This window comes from Chelonoidis abingdonii, chromosome 1, assembly GCF_003597395.2.
Source record: "Chelonoidis abingdonii isolate Lonesome George chromosome 1, CheloAbing_2.0, whole genome shotgun sequence".
In the NCBI taxonomy this organism is placed as follows: domain Eukaryota; kingdom Metazoa; phylum Chordata; order Testudines; family Testudinidae; genus Chelonoidis; species Chelonoidis abingdonii.
The window spans coordinates 126,215,448-126,236,390 of record NC_133769.1 but is presented as its reverse complement, the minus strand read 5'-3'; the positions used below and the strand labels follow the sequence as shown (position 1 = coordinate 126,236,390).

The 20,943-nt window shown below is 39.3% G+C and overlaps 1 protein-coding gene across 7 annotated transcripts in view; it reads right to left on the bottom strand.

Annotated features, from left to right (window-relative positions):
* The window catches only part of SOX5 (SRY-box transcription factor 5), an 881,700-nt gene that overhangs the window by 290,283 nt on the left and 570,474 nt on the right, over positions 1 to 20,943 (bottom strand). For all 7 annotated transcript variants that reach the window (XM_075069816.1, XM_075069799.1, XM_075069812.1 and 4 more), the window contains one exon: positions 2,669 to 2,879. In XM_075069816.1, the coding sequence (XP_074925917.1) occupies positions 2,669 to 2,879 (211 nt within the window). The remainder of the gene's footprint in view (positions 1 to 2,668; positions 2,880 to 20,943) is intronic.

The window sequence follows — 20,943 nt, the reverse complement described above, 5'->3', positions numbered from 1 at the left end:
TGCAGTGGGAAGCTAATTTTTAAGAAAGACAACATTGTTTTGTGGAGAGTTTTTTAAAAACAACTGAGAGTGGTTTTGCCTTCCACACCCCACAAAGATAAAAATTTAATTAGCCACTTAAAAAAATTCATGCTGACTAGAGCAAAGGGGGTCGGGGGAGGGCTTGCTGAGATGACATATTCCCTCCTCACCACCTTTTAATGCTCTTATGCAAGTCTAATTTTTTTTCCTAGCCAGTTCACCTCAGTGGCCTCCTTTTGTTTGATGCCCTATTTCCCATTCTCTTCTAACTTCTCAAATTTGTTAGTTTGCTTTTAGGGAAAAGAGGAGTAGAACAAAACAAAACAACAACCCTCTTTTCCTTTTTTATATCTGGATGGGGAGGAAATAGACATGAATATGGCACCCTCATAATGATTTAACTAGGGCTTAATGAAATTTTCATCACAACCTGCTGTTCATTTTAATGGCTTTTGAAAGACAATAGAACAATGGCTAGAGGGAAGAAAAGATTTTCTGTTGCATACGTTTGTAAAGCCCAACATTCAGTTGCTACCCCTCCCTCCACTCTCCCAATCTTTTTACAAAGCTGTAGACCTTTTGTTTGTACTGTATATTTTCATTTTAGTGGACATGAGGAAATGCATAGGCGCTGTAACCATTCTCATCTCTAACTGTGGCCTTTCCTTAATGGAGTCTCTGGAGCATGCACAACTTTCTACTCAACACTTTATTTACATGTTGCTGAGAAATCCCTCCTCTTCCCCATCTCCTAAATAACTCTGCCTCTTCTTTTCCTCACTGCCTCACACATAGCCATGATGTAGAAGTCTTGCCCACTCCAAGGCACAAGGAAAGTCATGACATTGGCCATAATGTCAGCGGTAAAAACAAACCAGAATGGTTCAATATCTTTAATACCCTTTTTATAAAATGGTTATGAAAAAAAGAATTTGTTTCCCAGCAGACTCTTACCAGGGGCCCCTCTAAAGAGAAGACTAATTTACAGTCATGTCATGTGTACACGTGTGCAAGAGTGACTATATTTCTCTTTGCTTTTTTTCAGTTAGTTTTCTTCAAATGTAGAAGTAGTCCTAAAAATTTAACACAGGCACTATCAATGCACACCCAAGAACAGTATAGCTTTTGGGGAGCTCTGAGGTTGGGTTTTTTCCACTTTTAAAAACAATTGAAAAGGGATAGGCAGACACAAAGTCAGATGGTGAGTAATACTCCAAGGGAACTAGGGAATCAGTAGCAGTGGGTTAATATAAGAGCACCAAACCCCTGGAGCCATGGAAATCCACAAAGTCTACCAAAACAGTTCAATAATATTTTCTGGATGACTCAGAGGAATATAATGGAACATGGAGACTTTCATCTTTAGATCACTGGTTTAAATCCAGCCCAGATTGATAGTGATTGAAAATATTTCCCATATAACAGCTGTTCAGTGGCCTCTATGAAATGAGTTGGTGTGCTAGGGTCAGTTCCTAGAGGACAGGTGCATGGGTGGAGGATGAACTGTGGGAGGCTACTCCCCACCCAGCCAACCCCTTCTGCCTGAGGCCCTGCCTCTTCTGCCTGAGACCCCACTGCCTTCCCCTGCCAGAGCACAGAGGGCCGCCCCCCTGACTGTGGCCACCAGTTTCCCCTGCCTCCCAGGCTGCCTTAGCACTCCTGTCCTGGAGCACTGGGTGGGCAGTGCAGCTCCCCCACTAAAGTCCTGGAGCGCCAGGCAGATGGGCGCACGGCGCCCACCCCAGAGTGCCAGGCGGGCAGCACAGCCCCCCCCAAACTCTGGACTGCAGTGAGGATGGGCGCCCTCCCCTGCCCCAGCCCCGGCCCTGAACACCAGGCTGTGCAAACATAACTCCAGCCACCCAGAGTCCGGCCTGGGGCCATGCGGGAAGTGGAGATGGAGATGGAGTGGGGGTGGAGTATGGGCAGGGGTGGAGCAGGGGCAGGACCACACAGGGCTGTTTGGGGAGGCACAGCCTCCCCCAGCCTTTGATAGCCACTGCCCATGGACAGATGGCTCATATCTCTGGCAGTGAAGTCAAGGGCAGAAAGGGCACAGAGACTCTACTGCCACCTCCTAGAGGTGGTCCCTGAATGTTAAGGGTGAGAAATTTCCAGAGCAGCACAGGATAAACTTATATTACATCTGTTTGCACAGTATCTGTTCCATAGATAAATAAAAGGATTATATTTTAGGGCACACAATCCAGGACCTTTCATGATTACCAAATTCCACCTTCTGTCCTTCAAATATTGGCCCTGTCTATACAAGTTGATTTTTTTCAAAAGTTTGCAATCGTTGATAACACTGTTTTCAGCTCACTGGTGTTAGCAATGTCAGTAGCTTTTCACTACAGTAGCAACCAGCATGTCAATTAGACCTGATTCTGAGCCAAGTTAGAAGACATTGTGCTTACAGTGCTGGCAGCAGCTAGCCCATATAAAGCAGAGTAGAGCAAAGCTGGGGAAAAAGTTTAAACAGTGCTGGTGAAATGGTGGAACACTTGTGAAAATTATCCCTAGTGTAGACAGAACACACATTTCCATTTTGCCAGCAACAAGAGCAGGAGATGGATGGATGGATATCCAAAGTTGACAGAACCTGGAGAAAAGAAAACAAAATTTTGGCCCATTTCCCAGGCCTTACCTTCTGGCTCATTTTTGATGAGCTCTTCCATTTTTCTCTGCTTTAAGGTATCTACAACATCTGCTAAGCTGCCTTTACGTCTTTCAGGGGTTCCCAGGGCTGTACTGGACAATGACTCTCCACTCTGACGCCCACCTTCTTCTGCCTTCAATGGTGAGGTAGATGAGTTGTGCGGGGCAAATGAAGACATCACTTTATTGCCATCAACTTCCTGAAAGAGGAGAGACATGAGATGAAACTTGAAAAAGAAGAAAAGAGCAAAAGAAATAACAACCCTTTGTTCTTTGAGTTCATTGCTGTTCGTTCTTCTGGTGAAACCTTTAAAAAGAAATGCAATGCTTCAAAAATATCCAGAACAAAGCTTCTCGATAAAGGATAAACTAAGATTACAGGATGAAGTGAGCAAAAATCAGCTTGCAGGAGAGAAACATAAAATACAGTTTTTCTCTAATTGAGGAGAAGTGTTGCACTCATAGGTTTTCTAATAACAATGGTATTGATTACCTTTAATTGTTTGCTCTTTTACAGCTTTCTATGTGCAATCTTCAGATTTTTTCCCCTAAGATAATTAATTTCCTGCCTTTTTAAAGCACTTAATGCCATGATGGCTAGTTGCTGTTGGAAATGAAATAATAATCAGCTATTAAATCCGTGCACTATATGATTTTTTTTTCAACTCACAGTTCAAGTAGCTCTCCCATCTCTAAGGAAAGAAGCAATCATTTTACTGCTTCTAATTCATTTTCTTTTCTCCTCCTCCATCTCATACCCTCTTTTCTTTTAAAGATAATATTTTTCACAAGGGTCGTCCTCATGACACTCACAGGTGGCACAGTGATACAACTGCACAATTTCCTAAAATACAGGCATAATCTTCCTTGCATTAAAGTCAACAGAAGCAATCTCATTGACTTTAACAGATGACAGATCTAGGTCCTATCTGTATAAACTTGCCTCCATTAATGTGAGAGCCTAATTCTCTGCAGCTCCTGGCATATGAAGCATTATTTTCTGACTCAGTGACTCTCCTGTCTCTTTTTAAATCTTTTTTGTCACTCTTGCATATGCCTTTTAAATCCTTTCTTCCTCTGCTATTACTTTAGAAACCAATCCTGCAAACACTGTGTGCTTAAAGTTAACTATGTACCTGATTAGTTCCTTTGATTTTAATGTTTTCATTCAGGTCCTTAATTTGTTACATATTATATCTATATTATATAATATTGCAAAATTATATATTTCTATTATCTGTTTTAAACATTTCCTTCTGTTCAGATTCTTCTCTTATTCTTTAGCTCATAATAACGCAACAGAATATTTCCTTATGTGTTTGTATAAAATGTTGGATAATTATTTCCATTACTAATAAGTCAGTGAACCAGATTCTCATCTCAGTTATAAAGCTGGTTGAAAAAAATCATTACACTTTTTAAAACTGTTTTCATTTTGCAGGGTTTGAAAATGGATCCATTTTCCATTTTTTGTTAAACTGGTTTTCACCAAAAAAAAAATAAAAAATTCCAAATAGTTTTTGGTAGTCTTAATTTATTGACAACCAAAGTTTAAGCAAGAAAATGTGGTTTTATGTCACCAAAAAATTTCTATAACCCTTTTGGTAAACAATTTTATTAAAATATATAGTGGAATATTTCATGAAGTTTCAATAATGTTGATAATTTTTCACAGATGACTAACTGAAAACAAAAATTATCTTGTTTCTGTTTTCATGTGGGTGTGGGTGTGTGTGGGGCTTAATGATAGCTTTAGGTTGTATATTCAGGACTACAGCAATTGAAGGAAGATACAATGAAATGCAAGGCAACTTTTAAAAAACTTATTTTACAAACTATTGGCATGCAAACTGTATCCCAGAATACTTTCCATTACTAAAAGTTATATGGCCTATTTGTTCTGAAGGGGGAAATTGCATCAAGATAGAAGAATGGTGTTGTGATTAATGCACTGGACTAAGGCTCAGGTGATCTGTGTTCAATTCCTGGTTCTTCCATACCTCCTGTGTGACCTTGGGCAAGTTTCTCTGGGTCTCAGTTTCCCATTGCTAAAACAGGGATGGACAGTAATACTTCCTTTCTTTGCTAGGGTATAATAAGGATATACCGATTAATGATTGTGAAGTGCTCTGATGTGGGAGGGCCACATAAATACCAATACAGTACAGAGTTGGAAAAAAAATAAAAGTCAGACCTAAGCCCTGTACAGATTTCAAAAGAACATATCTGTGCATTAAATTATATTTTAAAATTCCTGCTCCAAGAGTAAATTGTTTTCACTCTTTGTTGAAACCACTCCATCTATGTGTGTGCATACATAGTGTCTGAATATCACATATATGGGTTATTCATGCCCAGGTGGTTCTTAATGTACACTACACTTAATAAAAACACACATACAGTAGCACCACAGCTGCATTCAAATTTTTGTGAGCTAAGTTAAGGTACAGTGAACTATTCTTCCAAAAAGATCTGCAGCAATCATACATTCATTGTGTGATTTACAATCTAAAAAGAATATTCTCCTCCCAGTGCACAGGAATGGGTGCACACTGCATCCATTAGTGTTAATGACAGTTTCACGTGTAAACCTCAGCATATTGAGGTGAGCCTATACCCTCCACCAGACTGGCCATGACTGTATCCTACGATCATTCTGCACAACAGCCTGAAATGCTTAACTGTTGTCTTTGGTTTACCTTACTCATTTCTATTTAATTTCACATCTTTATTAGGAGAAAAAAACAAAAGAAAAGAAAAAGCCTTTCAGACCTATTAAGCATTTCATTGTCTGAAAAAAAAAAAGAAAGAAAAACTTCCATAAACAACTAACTCATGTTTATGAACATATGTTAAGTGCTGTACAAAGCTAAGGAACTTTCAGAGATGGAATTCTTGAGAAATTATGCATGAGACTTTAAACATCCCACTGCCAACACCTTGAAGAATCCTTAATGGCAGAGGACAACACTTCAGAAACTGCCTAAAATTAATTCCAATTTAGGAAAGTCTCCCTTCAACTAAGTGAGACTTAGCAGGTCAATCTTTAGAAAAGACAAAAAACACAAAATTTTATTCAGTTTACTGAAAGAAAAGCACATTACAGTTTTCTAGCAAGTGTCATTAAAAAAAAAAAAAAAAAGGCAGCAGCATGCACCAGCTTCTCTAAATACTTGTTAAGGTAGGGAAGTTTATGGAAATTCAGCAGACCTCACAAGCGTTACAAACCCCTATCACCACAATAGCGGAAAACTAGATGCTGTTGCTAATTCACCCAGGAATATTCTCTGTCTGCTATGTAACCATTTCACCTGTTCAAATTTGATTACATTTCAGCCTGTGGCTCTGCTAATCCCTGTAACAGTTTTATGCAGTTAGCAGCTGTTTTGTGTATGGGGGTCCATTGTTCATTTACATTGTGAATTGCTTGTTAATGTGTGCTGACACAACACTCAATCAAACACCGAACTGGGACTGTACTCACCAACACCTGATGCAGTCGTTCCTTGCTTTCTCCACTTTAGATGGCAGTCAGGAACCTACAAAGATCCTGCTGACAAGGTCATTCGGGCTGGCCACTTTTCTCCCCTCACCCCCACCAACAATGAAAAATAGATTGACCCAAGATTCAAGCCTTCTGGTTCTATTCAGAGCTAGAGTCCCTCAGAAACACTTGTTCATTTATATGAAAGTTGCCACCTATGGACGAATCTCTCTTCCAAGGTTTAATGATAAAACAGGTTTCTGCCCTTTCAGGATGAGGTCAATAATCTTCCTTTGTTAATCTTGTGCAAGCTTTACTTAATCTAGCCCCCTTGTCACCTCTGTGATTGACAAGAAAAGTCATGTCACTGGACAATGGACTTATCCTCACACAGCCATAGATTTTTAAAGATTACTCAATGTTACCCTTGCTCTCATAAAAAGTACAAATGTTTTGCTGTTAAAATAACTTTATTTTTATCTTTAAAATGGACTGTTTCCATTTCCATAGTCTGAGTAAAACTCTCTTCCAATTTTAAAGTGATATAAAATATTTATTCAAAAGGAACAAGTTGTATATTACGCAGATTTCTGTAGTATCTTTTAGCGTTTTAAGTACATTTCAGCCTCTGCTTCTTAGTCTTTGGATGCACATTATCAGATATGATTTCTCAGCTCCTAATCCAAAATTAAAATTCTACAGATAGAAAAGTGTTCTTCTGTAACATTAAAGTTAAATTTGTTACCTAAGCTGACCAGTAACCAAATGGAAATTCAGAGCTAAGCTGAAACTGTTAATTACCACTACCTCTGGTTCTGGGATGCTCTATATGAAGTATTAAAATGATAAAGATAAGCTGACTTTTGGGGCTTCTGCCAAAAATACCTGGAATAAAATTCCTGTCTTTAAAACAAGCACTAATGTTGTCTGGTTTAAAAAAAAAGATCCCTTATGTTAAGAATAACCTAACAGAGTTTCTTAAAGCTGGACTTCTGCCCATTTTTTGCTCTTTATAATGTGTGAAGAAGACAAGAAAAAAAAAGGTTTTTTTCCTGTCTTTTAAATTAAATATTTAGGCCCTGTCTACTCTGGAATACCCTACAGCGGCTGGAAAACTAGTGAAGTTTCAACAAGGGAAAGAGACTGAAAACAGAGCAATTGTGAAGACAAGGGATTTTTAGTCTGACTGCTTAGAAGTGTTTGCATTTTGTTAACAGCTATTTAATTTCAATGCCTAATATATATTTTGGAGAAAGGACATCTTTGGTAAATCCCTTTGTTACCTTCCTACTTCTTCAACTAAAGCATGAGAACTCACAGTACCAAGAAATACCAAACTTGACATTTGTGATATTTCTTATATTGAAAACCAACCAACCCACAAAAAATACAAAGCCAGAAATTCTTTTCCCCGGATAAAAACCTTTCTGGCCTATTTTGTGCATTATAAAGTAGTAAAAAAAATATATATATAAACTTTATTTTTTAAAAATGCAAAACATCTTTCAGCTTTGTTACTGTAGAGAAACTTAAAATTCAGACAGTTCAGTACTGCCTGCTATTTCACAGGATTATGAGTGGGATATTCAAAGGATCCTAACTGACCCAAGCAGAAGTCCCATTGATTTTCAGTAAGAAATGTGCTACTTAATCAGTAGGGAATTTTTGACACGCCCCCTCACCCCCCACCCCTGGAATCCTGTGTTATGTTGCTTGTGTTGTACTGAGGATGTTGTTTGAAAACTGCATGGTGGTGGCTGTACTCATGGCACCTTCAAGAAGATGAAGCTACTAGCCTAGTGAACAACTTAAAACGTAGAATTAACTAGCTTCTATCTTATATTTAAATAGGTCTTCTGTCTACGAATTCTGTCGCAGCAGAATTGTCAGTCAATGATTGGGGAGAAGTGGTCTCTAAAGAGATCTGAAAAAAGCGATGGAGGATACTTGGAGCACAAGAGAGTATGGGAAAAAAGGGGAAGGGTGAAACGGGAAATACCATTATGAAGTAAGGATTGGGCAGAACATAGGGTCCAGGTAGGAGTGTAGGAGGAAATAAGAGCTAAGATATTGAAAGGGGTAGCACTGAGTCGAGCCTCAGATTCTGGTCCTGTAACCACATGAAAGCAGATTTGTCCACTCTAGGGTGACCAGATGTTAAGGGGAAAATATCGGGACCGACACAAGTTTTTGTGTTTTTTTTTTGTTTGTTTGTTTGTTAACACATTCACCTATCCAGGAGTTCGGCAGAGAGCCCTTCAGTCGTGGATGGTCTTCGGTGGTATTTCAGTGGCAGGTAATAAACCTTGCCACCAAAGACAGAAGCACCCGTTGCTGAAATACTGCTGAAGACCGTCCACGACTGAAGGACTCTCCGCCGAACTGCTGCCAAAGACCAGAAAACAAAATATTGGGACAAATGGCATCCCGACCATACTCTGGTCGGGATACGGGACAAACTCCTCAAAATCGGGACAGTCCCAATTTTATCAGGACGTCTGGTCACCCTACTCCACCCACACAGAGCTTCACTGCAGCATCAGGGGGCCTAAAGCTGAGGGGGAGGAGCTGAAATGCAATATAGAAATGGAGTAGTAGTCGGTAAATGGATCTGTGGAGTTGAGTGATGAGGTCATGGTGGTAGAAGAAAACAACTTTTAACTGCATTATTTTGGAGAGAGACTCTCTTTAGTTAGAGATGTTTCTAAATGCAGAGTTTCACATTTTCACTGATTACACTGCTCTACAGCCAAAATGCTTCTGAAATAAATATAGTCAAACTTTACTAATTCTGGGTCACTGAGAATGAAAATGATGCTTAAAATTGTTGATTGGCTCTAGACCTAGTGATTGGGCCCAGACTAAGCAGTGGAATCTCTGGCGGTGATGTTAAGATTTTCATGTTCCAATGCACATCACAAGGATTCCGTCCCATTCTTCTTAGGAAGGTGATCTTTGTAGCTGCAACCAAACATCGATGGTGCGATGGCAGCCCTCAACATCGTTCAGCGGATCCAGAAGTTGGAGACTGGTTCATTGATCATCGAAGACGAGTCTTAAAAGCTGTTTGCTTGCAGAAATGGCAATGTTTTGCCGTCAAATTCAGTTGGTCATGCCAGTCCAGATGAAGGAAACCTATGACACATGAAACAACTTTTGAGGTGCAATAAACTACTGACCAACATCAGTGGCAGCTTGTGGGGAATGGAAGGTTGGTTGCTCTATTGCTTGGTCTGCAACTGGTATACAAAGTACGGGCTGTTCTCTGCGAATGGATAGCGTGCAAAGAGATTCCCACACATCAAGAGATTGCCACTCCGACAGTCATTGGAGCCGGGAGGAAAAGTGTTCGCATCCACACTTGTTGAATCAAGGAGATTTTGTTACCCACCTTACACATCAAGCTGGGTCTGATGAAGAACTTGTCAAGGCCATTGACAAAACACAAAGCGCTTCAATACCTCCGTGGAAAATTTCCAAGGTTAAGTGAAGCTAGAGTAAAGGAAGGTGTTTGTTGTTCCTCAGATTCATGAACTTCTCGAGATGATACTTTGACATGGCACTGAGTTGGCCAATGAAAAAGAACAGCACTGAGAAGCCTTTCAGTTGTGGCAATAAATTTTCTTGGAAACACATAGCAGACAACTACAGTTGTTTGGAAAACCTCCAAGGCATACAAAAGCCTTGGTTCAACATGTGTCATAAAATACATTTTTTGCACTCTCATCTAGATTTTTTCACCGAACTGCGGAGCAGTGAGCGCCGAGCACGTGCGAGCGATCACCAGGACATTGCAACATGGAAACGCTATCAGGCAAGGCCATCAATGCTCTGCAGACATTGGCTGGCAGGATAAGAGATTGCCTACCATTTAATGAATACAAGAGACAAGCCAAGAAGCACGAGTAGACACTGAATAGGGACTAAACTATGTACATACTAGTTTTTTTGCTCTTTCATAATAAATTTTAATTTATATACCCCTTTTGGCGGAATTTTTAAGTGTTAAATAACAGAAGGTGAGAATATTATCTGTAAAGCCCATAAACACATGAAAAGACCTAGGTTTACAATTTATGATTAAAACTCTACTATCTACACAATATACATAGACATAAAATGTAAAAACTTAAATATCTTAGAAACAGTAGCCAATCAGTTGTTTTAATTGTCATATTTGAATTCAGCACATCAAAATCCTTCATAAATACCACATTTTATCTCTGAAGCAAATGACTTCTCAAAAATTGTAGACCAGTGTTATATAAACCATACCATACTCAACTGAAATTAAACTGAGTTAAGAAAAAAAAAATCTTTTGACTCTGTGAAATGGATAATACATTTAGGATTGTACGAACACATCTTCTGGAACTGTCAGTTTCTTATCTAAAACATTGATATACTACTTGGTATTGGATTCCTTTTTCGGCAATCATTGCTGCTTCCTGTCGTTTGGGCTGAAATCCAGCATTGTAGTATCTATTTAATGACTTCTACTACAAGACTGGAAACTACGCTGGCAGGAGTTGGGTGTGATGATCTAACCGGTCTTTTCCATCTGTAACTTCTATGATTCTCAAGGAACATGGTCCAATAATTAAAGCACAGGATTGGGAAGCAAGGAATCTGGTCAATGATATCCAGCATGCCAGTTATCTTCCCTGTGCTTTAGTTTTCCCATATTAAAAGTGGTGATAAGAATAAATACTAATTAATAAATACTCAAGGTTTTTTGGAAGATGTTACATTATTGTTCCTAAAGAGCTTGAAGATTGTTGTATGAAAGGCTTTGGAAAAGTGTTATTTATATTAATAAAAGGGAGTTAGGTGCCTAAAATACTTGGGCACTTTGGAAAATCCCACTTGGCACCTATATGAATCGTTAGGCACCTAAGTACCTTTGAAAATCTGGCCCATAGTCCTTGCCCATAAACCTTAATATCTACATAGGCCAAAACTAAGTACAAAAGCAAGCTGCCAACCACATGACAGAGAGAGAGACAATGACAAAGCAGTGGGAGAAGAGCATGTTGTGAGATTAGTATTCAAATCACAGCACCTTGAGATAGGCTTTAGCACTAATAAGTCTAGCTGAAGAAATGCAGTTTGATGAAGGATGTGAATTAGGAGAAGTTAGGAGCCTGATAACCTGTGCTAGGAAGATTGTTCTAGTTGAAAAGGACCGTGAAAGACTTAAACTTTGACAATTTTCAGCACAATTAATATGGCTCTTGTAAGGCACTGGGGATAGGATTTTAACAAGTGCTCAATCACAGGTGCCCAACTGGTCTTCGCTTGAACTTTGACTTCAAGGAGAGCAGAGTTAGACCAATATTCAGGGCTGGCTCCAGCTTTTTAGCCACCCAAGTGGTGAAAAAAAAAGAAAAAAGAAGAACCCGATTGAGCTGCCGCTGAAGTGCCGCTGAAGAGGAAGTGAAGGACCTGCTGCCGAAGACTGAAGCAGAGCAATTGAGTTTCCACTGAAGTGCCACCAAAGAGGAAACAAAGGACTGAGGGACTCGCTGCTGACTTGCCGCCGCAGATCCAGATGTACCACTCCAATAATGGACGGAGTGCCACCCCTTTCTATTGGCTGCCCCAGACACCTGCTTCCTTCACTGATGCCTGCAGCCAGCCCTGCCTATATTGAGCACTTTTCAAAATCCCACACTGAAAGTTCGGATATGCCGTTGAAACTGTCCAGAGCCATATCCACTGTTGTGTTCAGATGTGCAAATCAGCATTTTCACATTTGGCTTCCTTAGTGCTGCACAACTAGAAGAATCCATGCTCAGAAGCACCCTAGGACTGCATTGCAAACAAAGATTGAGATGTATCAGCACAGCCTGAGCTGTGTGTATGTAACCTGCATGGCAACTACTCCTTGTATTATGCTCAGCTCTAACCAATGTCACACAATCATTAGTCAATCACTGCACATGCTGACCAGGTGTTTTAGTCCGTTCTTTCATGGAATGCTGCCAAGCTGCCTAATCTTCCTTTCTCTCAATTCCCCGGGATATGCTGCCAGTTCTCTTCTCTACTCCTTTTCCATCAGTAGCTCTTCAGTCCTTTCTGGTTGGCCATTTCCAGACATTGGGAGATGTCTCCTCCAGTCCTCTCCATGGCAGCAGTCTGTGAGGATAACTTTCTTTTCTGATCTTCCCTCCATTCCCCATAGCAATGGCCCATATAGGAGACTGCATCCCCCTTATTTCCAACTACATTTACAATAATGCAAGCTCTTCTCTCTATTGACGATCCAACTGAGGCAGCTGAAAGTAAGTAGGAGGAGCCAGCTCTCCATAGACCATCAGTGATCTCCAGATTATAGTTTGATAACCACTGTCTTAATACAAACCTTTCTTGTCCTCTCACTGATCTTCCCACTATCCACACAAACACTTCACATTCAGTATTTCTTATTGGCCTGGGCTTATCCAGCTTTCTGTATTTGGGTGCACTGCAGATCAAAGAATTATGAGTATGACTATGTATCTGCAGTGGTGAAGGGTGCATAAAGCAAATGTTGATAAACTTTGGAGCCACTTTTGAAAATTTGACAGATTTTTTTCCCCCGTTTTTTGGGTCATTTAAATTTTATCTTGTTTTTAGCAAAACTGTTTGCATAGTTTTTCATATTGGCTACCATAAAATGTTTCCTGTATAAAGAAACTGCAAATCCTTCTTTTGCATGAGGGATAATAAAAATAATCATGCCGATAGTACTGTGTTGTGTAAATTTGGTGAGGGACTTGCAGTGACACAGATCCTGTTTAGGTAGCGATGCCACACATAGTTAGACATATATCTCCATTTTCCTAAAATGCTCCCCTTTTCTTCAAAAGCACTGATCTCAAGAATGAAATGTAGGTTTTCATTTGCTCTCAAAAACACTTATTAAGCAAGAATGGCATTTTGAGAATTGCTAATATCTTAACCACAACCTGTAAAAACAAAGAACATTTTGTACTATGACAGCCTCGTTATCTTCTTACTAGTGATCTGTACGGCTAAAAACAATAAATAAAACCCTGCAAAAGCACTTTAAGACATTTATGATCTCTTCCCTGAGGGATTAAAGATCACCCTTAAGACCTTGCTAAACAAAAACAAGACTACTTATCAAAACTGCTTGGTTTAGTCTTTAATTTGTATTAAACCCTTCTGCTAGTTTGAAAATAACTTGGTATAAAATGACCATAGTTTTAAAATATGAAATTACTTACTGATCATGTACTATAATACATTACCACAACCTCATTATGGGATGCCATAGACTTTCAATGACTGGCAGGCTGTTCTCCGGTTTTCTACTTTTGATATTTTCAGCATAGTATAAATTGATAACACTCACAGATGGGAAGGTGCTATGAGATCACCTAGTCCATTGTTTAGTGACCAATGGAAGATTGTTCCCTAAGGGCAAGATTCCAGCTAATCCTTTATGTGAGTGTATGGTGAGGGGAATGGAATAAAGAACCCTGCTCCTTTGCCCATATCACGCACAGGCTGGCCAGAATGACAGCCTCCATTTTCGGAGCTGCTACCGAGATACTCCTTAAGGGGAGGATCACAGTGTTTGAAAGCGGGAATGAAGGGGCAGGGAGAATGCTGCACCCTAAAAGGGCTGTAGTACTTTGTGCCACCCTACAGGGGCTCTGCCCCTCTATGTTTACTCTACAAGATAGGGGTATTATTCCACAGCTCGTGTACATGTACTTGTGCTAGCTCTGATCGAGCTAGCATGACTACAAATAGCAGTGTAGCCATGGCAGCAGCAACAGAGGTATAGCTGAGCTGTGCTGAGTACAGACTCACCTGAAATCAGTGGGTATATACTCCGTACAGCTCAGCCATGCCTCCACTGCCATTACCTATGCTACAGTGGCTACTGCTACTCACACTAGCTTGCTGACAGCTAGCCTGAGTACATATGCATGAGCAGGGGAATCATACCCCTAGCTCATCGTGTAAGACATGGCCGCAGACATAAAATGCCTCCAATGCTCCTCCTTGAGGCAGTGTGGTTCTGCCCCTCCCAGAATGCAGGGATGTGCCTCAATGCCATAACATAGTCCACCTGTATGTTCCCAATTGTTTTGGTCAGGCTAGTTAAAATGTCTCAAACAATGGATCCCCTGTGAATATTCCACAGATCAAACAACCTCACTGCTAGGAAATGTTTCCTAATATTCAGCCTAAACTTTTCTTTGCTTCATTTCAATTTATTACTCCGCTTAGATCCCCTTTCACCACACTTGGACAATCCCTCTTCCTTCATGGCGTTTGTACCCATCTCATCCTTTTAGACAGCACAGCCTCCTTCAGTTACTGCTGGGCCATAGTTAGCTCTTCTGCACATATTTAGCTCATTCAATCTTTCCTCACAAATCAGCTCTTACAGCCCTTTAATCATTTCTGTTGCTTGTATCTGAAATCCTTCCAATTTGTTGACATCTTTGAATTGCCCAGAACTGAACACAATATTTTAGATGTAATCTTACCAGAGCTATGAAGAAAAGGACAATTACCTTCTTGTTACCTCCTTTTTTGCTGCCATGCCACATTGCAAGCTCGTATCTAGTTTGCTCTATCACACCTAAATCTCTTTCAGCATTTCCAAGTGCCTTCCTCCCATTGATTATCTGTGTTACAGATTATTTTTCTCCCGCTGTATTAGCTTGTAATTTTATAGGATGAAACACATTTTATTATTTCCTACATACACAGTGTTTTAACCTCCCTTTATGTTATCTGTCTCTCCTCACTGGTGTTCAGTTGAAATTTTTAATTAATGTATTTAATTAATTTCCTTCTTAAAACTTCTAGAATAATCTGTTTCTTCAAATTTCTACAGTGCAACTATAGGCACCCATCCAGTGTACTGGGCGCCTATCCCATAAATTAAAAATGAAAAAGTAAAGAAGGAGTGCCCATAAATATATTCACCTCAGCCCAATCTTTCCCCAACTGCCTTAGGGTAAAGAAAAATGATAGGCTTTTACTGCATGCCTGAAAGATGAACAAGTCTGGCCCCTGGCAGACCAAGAGGAGGAGGAAAAGGGTTCCAAAATAGGGGACTCCTCACATGGAACACCTGGCCAGCAGCTCCCACTCATTTACACTGAGGGAGCTCCTGTAAGAACCACTCTGCTGATCTCAACTGCAGCAGTATATCAAAGGGAAAGATCCATTTTCTCTAATAAATATGCTGTTAGCACCACCTCTTTAAGATGTCAAATAAAACCTGGTCATACATCACCACAATACACATCTCCCAAAAACTCAAGTGCATTAGCACTACCCTTCCTTCAGTTCTTCCACCTGTTCTCAACCAGTGTGACATATCCAAGACAATAAGAATGTTCAAGTGAAAGTTTGTGAAACAGTCTATTAAATACTTCATTTACATGCAGATGTATTTATTTACTGCATATCCTTCACCTACTTAATTAAAAAAACAAGTTGTTCTCATATGACTTGCTCTTTATAAACTCATGGGTTGGAATTTTCAAAATAATATCAAGGATTTAGCCACGCATCTTCTATTAAGCTAAACATTATGCTTGTAAAATTAATGGAAGACGTGTGGCTAAATCCCCTGCAGTGGTTTGAAAATTTCAGCCATGTTGGATATTGTTCATGGTTCCATTATCCTCTAGGTGTTTGCTTACATATTTGTGCCACCGTTTTATTAAGAATTACAGGTAGATTTACGTGATGACAATTGCCAGAATCACTCCCCCACTCTTCATTCCCTACCCCTTGTTTAGAATATTAGAATCCCTTTTTTTGGAAACAATCTTCTGGAAGCTCCCAAGTTCTATATGGATCAGAATCTGATTACCTTATTCACACCTTACTTCACGAGACACCCCTCTGACTCCAGTGTGAATAAAGAGATCAGAATCCATGACTTTTCAAAAGTAAATTTCCAGTAGTTCAGAAATTTGTTACCTCATTCACTTAACCCTTGAGATGACCTCATACAGGCCTCTGGACTCACGGATTTTAATGTATCTAAGTTTTCCAAGTGTTTTCTTACCTGCTTCTTTTTATCAAGGTCTCCAATACTCTCTAATTGCCTATTACTTATTTATCATATATTTCTGGTAAAAGAATGATTATAAGGACAATTCAAAAATTTAGCCTTTTTCAGTGAATCCATTTTCATCCTTTCCCACATTTATTAATAGACCTATTTTCTCTCCGGGATTTCTTCTTCATCCTTCTCCCGCCTCACTCCCGATATATTTTTTCGACTAAATGGACCCTCATTTTATCAAATACTGTTCCTCAGTCCTAGAGAAACTGAATTTGGAAGAAGAATTTAAGATGTATGTGAAAGCTTCAGTGATGGCAATTTGGGAGCAATAAAACCACATGAGAAATGTTATAAGATGTTAAGAGACTATAGTAATGCAGATGGGATAAATGTATACATTCATAGATAGATAGTAAGGTAGAATATATATATATATATGATAGGATTTAATGGTATTTGGTGTTATGCTTTTATCAGAATGTTTAACAAAAAATAAAACGTTAAAAAACACAAAAAGAAATTAAATAAAAACATTTAGCACTTGCGTGGCATGTACCATCAAAGTGCTGCACCACCAATCACTAATTAATCCTCACAAATTAATCCTATGACATTCTACAGATGGAACAAACAAGGAAAGGAAAGGAAAGGAAAGGAAAGGAAAGGAAAGGAAATGACTTGCCCAAGCGACTCAATAAGTCAATTGCAGAGTAGATTTAACATTAGAGTTCCTGAATACTTACCCCATGTTCATTCCTCTAGGCGTATAAGAACTTAAAAGTACAAAGGTCTTGCACACAGGAGTTAGTTTAACCCTACATGCATAAACTTGTGTTATACAAAGTCATAAAGGCTAATCAATTCTGATTTAAAATTGACTCAGCCCACCTCACCAGGTTTCATTCACAGTTGATCCTTCCTCGACACCTTTAAGTCACATACTATAGCATATGTAGTCTTCTACCAAGGGACCTCTGAGCAGTGAGATAGGATTATACAGAGTCATACTTTGGCATCCTTAATTAAGAATTTCATTGTTCCAAAACTGTATGGGAATGATAATTCTACACCCCTTCCTCCAATCATCCTACAAAAAAATCACACTGAGTACCGCAAATGCTTTCTTATTCTTGCTAGTTTTGAGGCAGACAAATCTAATTCACTTTTGCAGATAAAAAGCCTTTTCAGGTCATTGCAACTGATTATGTCATGAAACATGTTGCTTACAAACTACTCGCTGCCAATTAGTATTTCATGCAAGTAACAAAAGCTATAGCAAACAGTTATTTTACTGAAATCATACCAAGCTATCTAGCGTAGGAAGGGGACGAATAACTTTTGCTGGAATTAGCCTCTCCTTCCCCAAGCTTCTCCTTGAATCACTGGTTTCTGAGTTTTCCCTGTAGTTCTCAGTCATCACGGAGTGATGCTGCCTTGATATTGAAAAAACCCCACAAAATTGCCCAACCCCAAAGGCAGACATTTTCTCCACTTTGGCTGGAAAGAATGCTAGCCTAATCTGTGACGAGGAAGCATCACTTGACTAATAGAGCTTGGTTTTAAACAATCTTTTTTTAACTTAAATTTCTCAAGAGTGAGGCTCAGGACATGATCCAGCCAGGTATCACGGTGCCTACTAGCAATGAGCTGACACACACACGGGGTTTCTACAAAAAAATCCACTGCAATCCATTCATTATACGTAGCAACATCAAACAGGGAAAAATAATTAAAAAGCTCCTATTGAGCACTTAGAGACCTTGAACACAGGTAGGGGGTGAACACAAAGACAGAGTATTTGGTTACAAGAGTCATGCTTCATCTTTTTAATTATTTTTTTTACTGTAGTTTTTTGGTTCGTCGGTTGTTCACCTTCTATCCTTCTAACACGTGTGCATACATTTATGGTATATGTATGCATACATGTATGGAACAGAAGTGGATAAAGTTTGGTTATTTTTTATAGTTTTTTAAAATCTAAGATGGGTCCATGCATGGAGACTACACATTTTAAAAATAAACTGCCTGAATAAATTCAATTATCTGAAGGGGTGGTGAAAATCACATGCAAATGGCATTATAAGCAGAAACCATGCCAACAGCTTTGTGTTTATTTTTATTGTCCAAGATACAAGCAGGCATTGTCAGAAACATAAGATCAGTCCATCTGAAAGGAGTTCAGTCTTCTCTACAATGTGTGTGTATAACATTAATAGGAGTCACACACGTCAGTTAGAGAAGAATATCATACCTACACATTAAGTTATTGTACTTTGGGTATTAGTTTGTATTTACATGATTTAAATATTGAATTCCTTAGCATTTCTTAACTTGAAGCTCATAAAAAGCTTGTAGAATACAACGTAGGAGAACTTTGCTCCAACACCACCTGATTCTCAGCATTAGACACAACTGAGTCTCGACTGCGTTTTCATTCAGTTAATGATTTTAATAGTGCTTATAATGTTTGGGTCTATTAACATTTCTCATTGCTATTACATGATTTTTCTCTCTCCTCTAATGTTATCTAATGTCACTTTAGCATCACGTACTATGCGGAATATATGTTTATAACACAATTCATGGATGTGTAAGGTTGCTTTATTCCTTCCCTCTGAGCACACCATGTTATTTTACATGAAGGAGCCCACAGGAAACCTTTACCAGCAATAATCATGTGAGTACACTAAAGTGTAGGTCTATACAGAAGTTGGAAGGTGTAACTGGGTAAACATACATGCACTCATGCCTGAAAAAAAGCAGTATGGCAGCATGTGCAGTGGCTTGTGCTAGCTCCTGAGTGCAATCCCACCCAACTCCTGGGCATGTAGTCAGGGCAGCTAGCCTGAGCTGCCACCCTTCTCTGCAACTACACAATGATTTTTAGGTACTAGCTCAAGCAGAGCTAGTGTGTGTACATCCACCTGAATTGGGATTTTGGGAATCACACTTGCTGTATAGACGTATACAGAGCAACATAGGTACATTTGTTTCTTTTTTTTTTCCCCATCCAAATTTTAGATGAGTTTTAGGCCTTGATTCTTCATTGAGTTCTGCACTGGTGTATTCCTGTGCCTGAACAGAGCACTCTGCAGAACCAGGGCCTTTGTGTGATTAATTACATACAGACGCCCCCCAGGTTACACAAACCCAACTTGCGCAAATCCGCACTTATGGGAAAAGTTCCATAAGGTAGAAATAGGAGAGGTTTTTTTTTGTTTGTTTGTTTGTTTTGTTTTTGTGTAATGGTTGGATATATGTTTCCGAATTACACAAAATTCGAGTTATGTAAGGTGTTCCTGAGTGTCTGTATTCTCAAAGTAAGATCCTGGAGGGTGAGGGGCTTGATCCTATATTACAACACTGAATTTTGGAGAAGAGGTTTGAAATTAGACTATAAGTTTTCTGGGGCAGGAACTGTCTCTTTGTTCTGTATTTGTACCATGCCTAGTACAATGGGATCTTGGTCCATGACCTAGGCTCCTAAGCACTATCACAATACAAATAATAAATAACAACTTTGTTTTGCAACATCCAGTCAACACCACTGTATCAACTTCACATCTCATAAACAACACAGATCTAGATAGACAATAGATTAATGAAATAATAATGTCTGTAAGCTGCAAGTTTCAATTAAGCCTACATTCACAGAGACCAAAAAGTTGCTATCACGTGACTGGTGGTGGTTCACATTTGGCCACTGGTGGTCTTAGTCCAGTTCCGAGTGCCCAAATCCCAAAACACCCACTACTACTACAGAAGAGAAACTGTGGACTAACTAGTCTTGGAAAATGAGCAATGCTCTCACATGTTCCATCACACATCCTCTGAGATAAGTAATACCACTAGGTTAACATGGACAAATGTGGGACAGAGAGGGAGAACTTTGGTGATGTTGCTGTATCAGTTCTGTAACTAAACACAGAACATCAGCTCTGAGAGTTGTCACAAGCATGTTTGTTTAAATCAACTAAAATATTAATGCACTATTGGAGAGACTTCCAAGAGCTCAGCTCCCAGTTAGGCCCTTAAATGAAGCATCTTAGACTTTCAAATGAAGTGGCCAGAGTTTCAAAAGATCTCAGCACCCAGCAACTCCCCCATTTAACTCTAATGGGAGAGGTTCGGAATTCAGAACTTTTGAAAATCAGGTCACCTGTTGGTGCCGAAGTAAAGGTCTTAGGAGCCTGACTTTAGGCACCTATTTATTTATTTATTTTTTAATCTTGGCCTGAGAGTCTATATCATGGAATCTATTTACCTTTTATCATATATATTATTCATTTGGATAAGTAAGAACTTTCTCCCTGCAGAACTATACAACATATCACTAGTATCAGCCATGTCAGTACTTGCACTATGTGAACTCAGTGACATACCACCACAATTTGCAGTGAAAACAAGCAACAACACAACTTGCTCTTTATATGAAACACTGACAGAGTGTTAATAGTCATGAAGAAAATACCCACTGTATTTCCATAATCCAGCAATACTACTTGGGAAATATTGGAGAGAAAAAAGTGGAAAATAAATAGGACCTAGAGTCTTTTGAAATTGCTAATCATGTCTGTGATCACCAGTTACAATAATTTTAGAGCCCAGTTGGCACATACTGGGATGTGTTTAGCATGGAAACATTTACACGGCCATCCTAGATGGGTATACCCCTCTTACAGGGCAATTATAGGCAGAAAAGGGAGTATTTAAAATGGCATCATCTCAT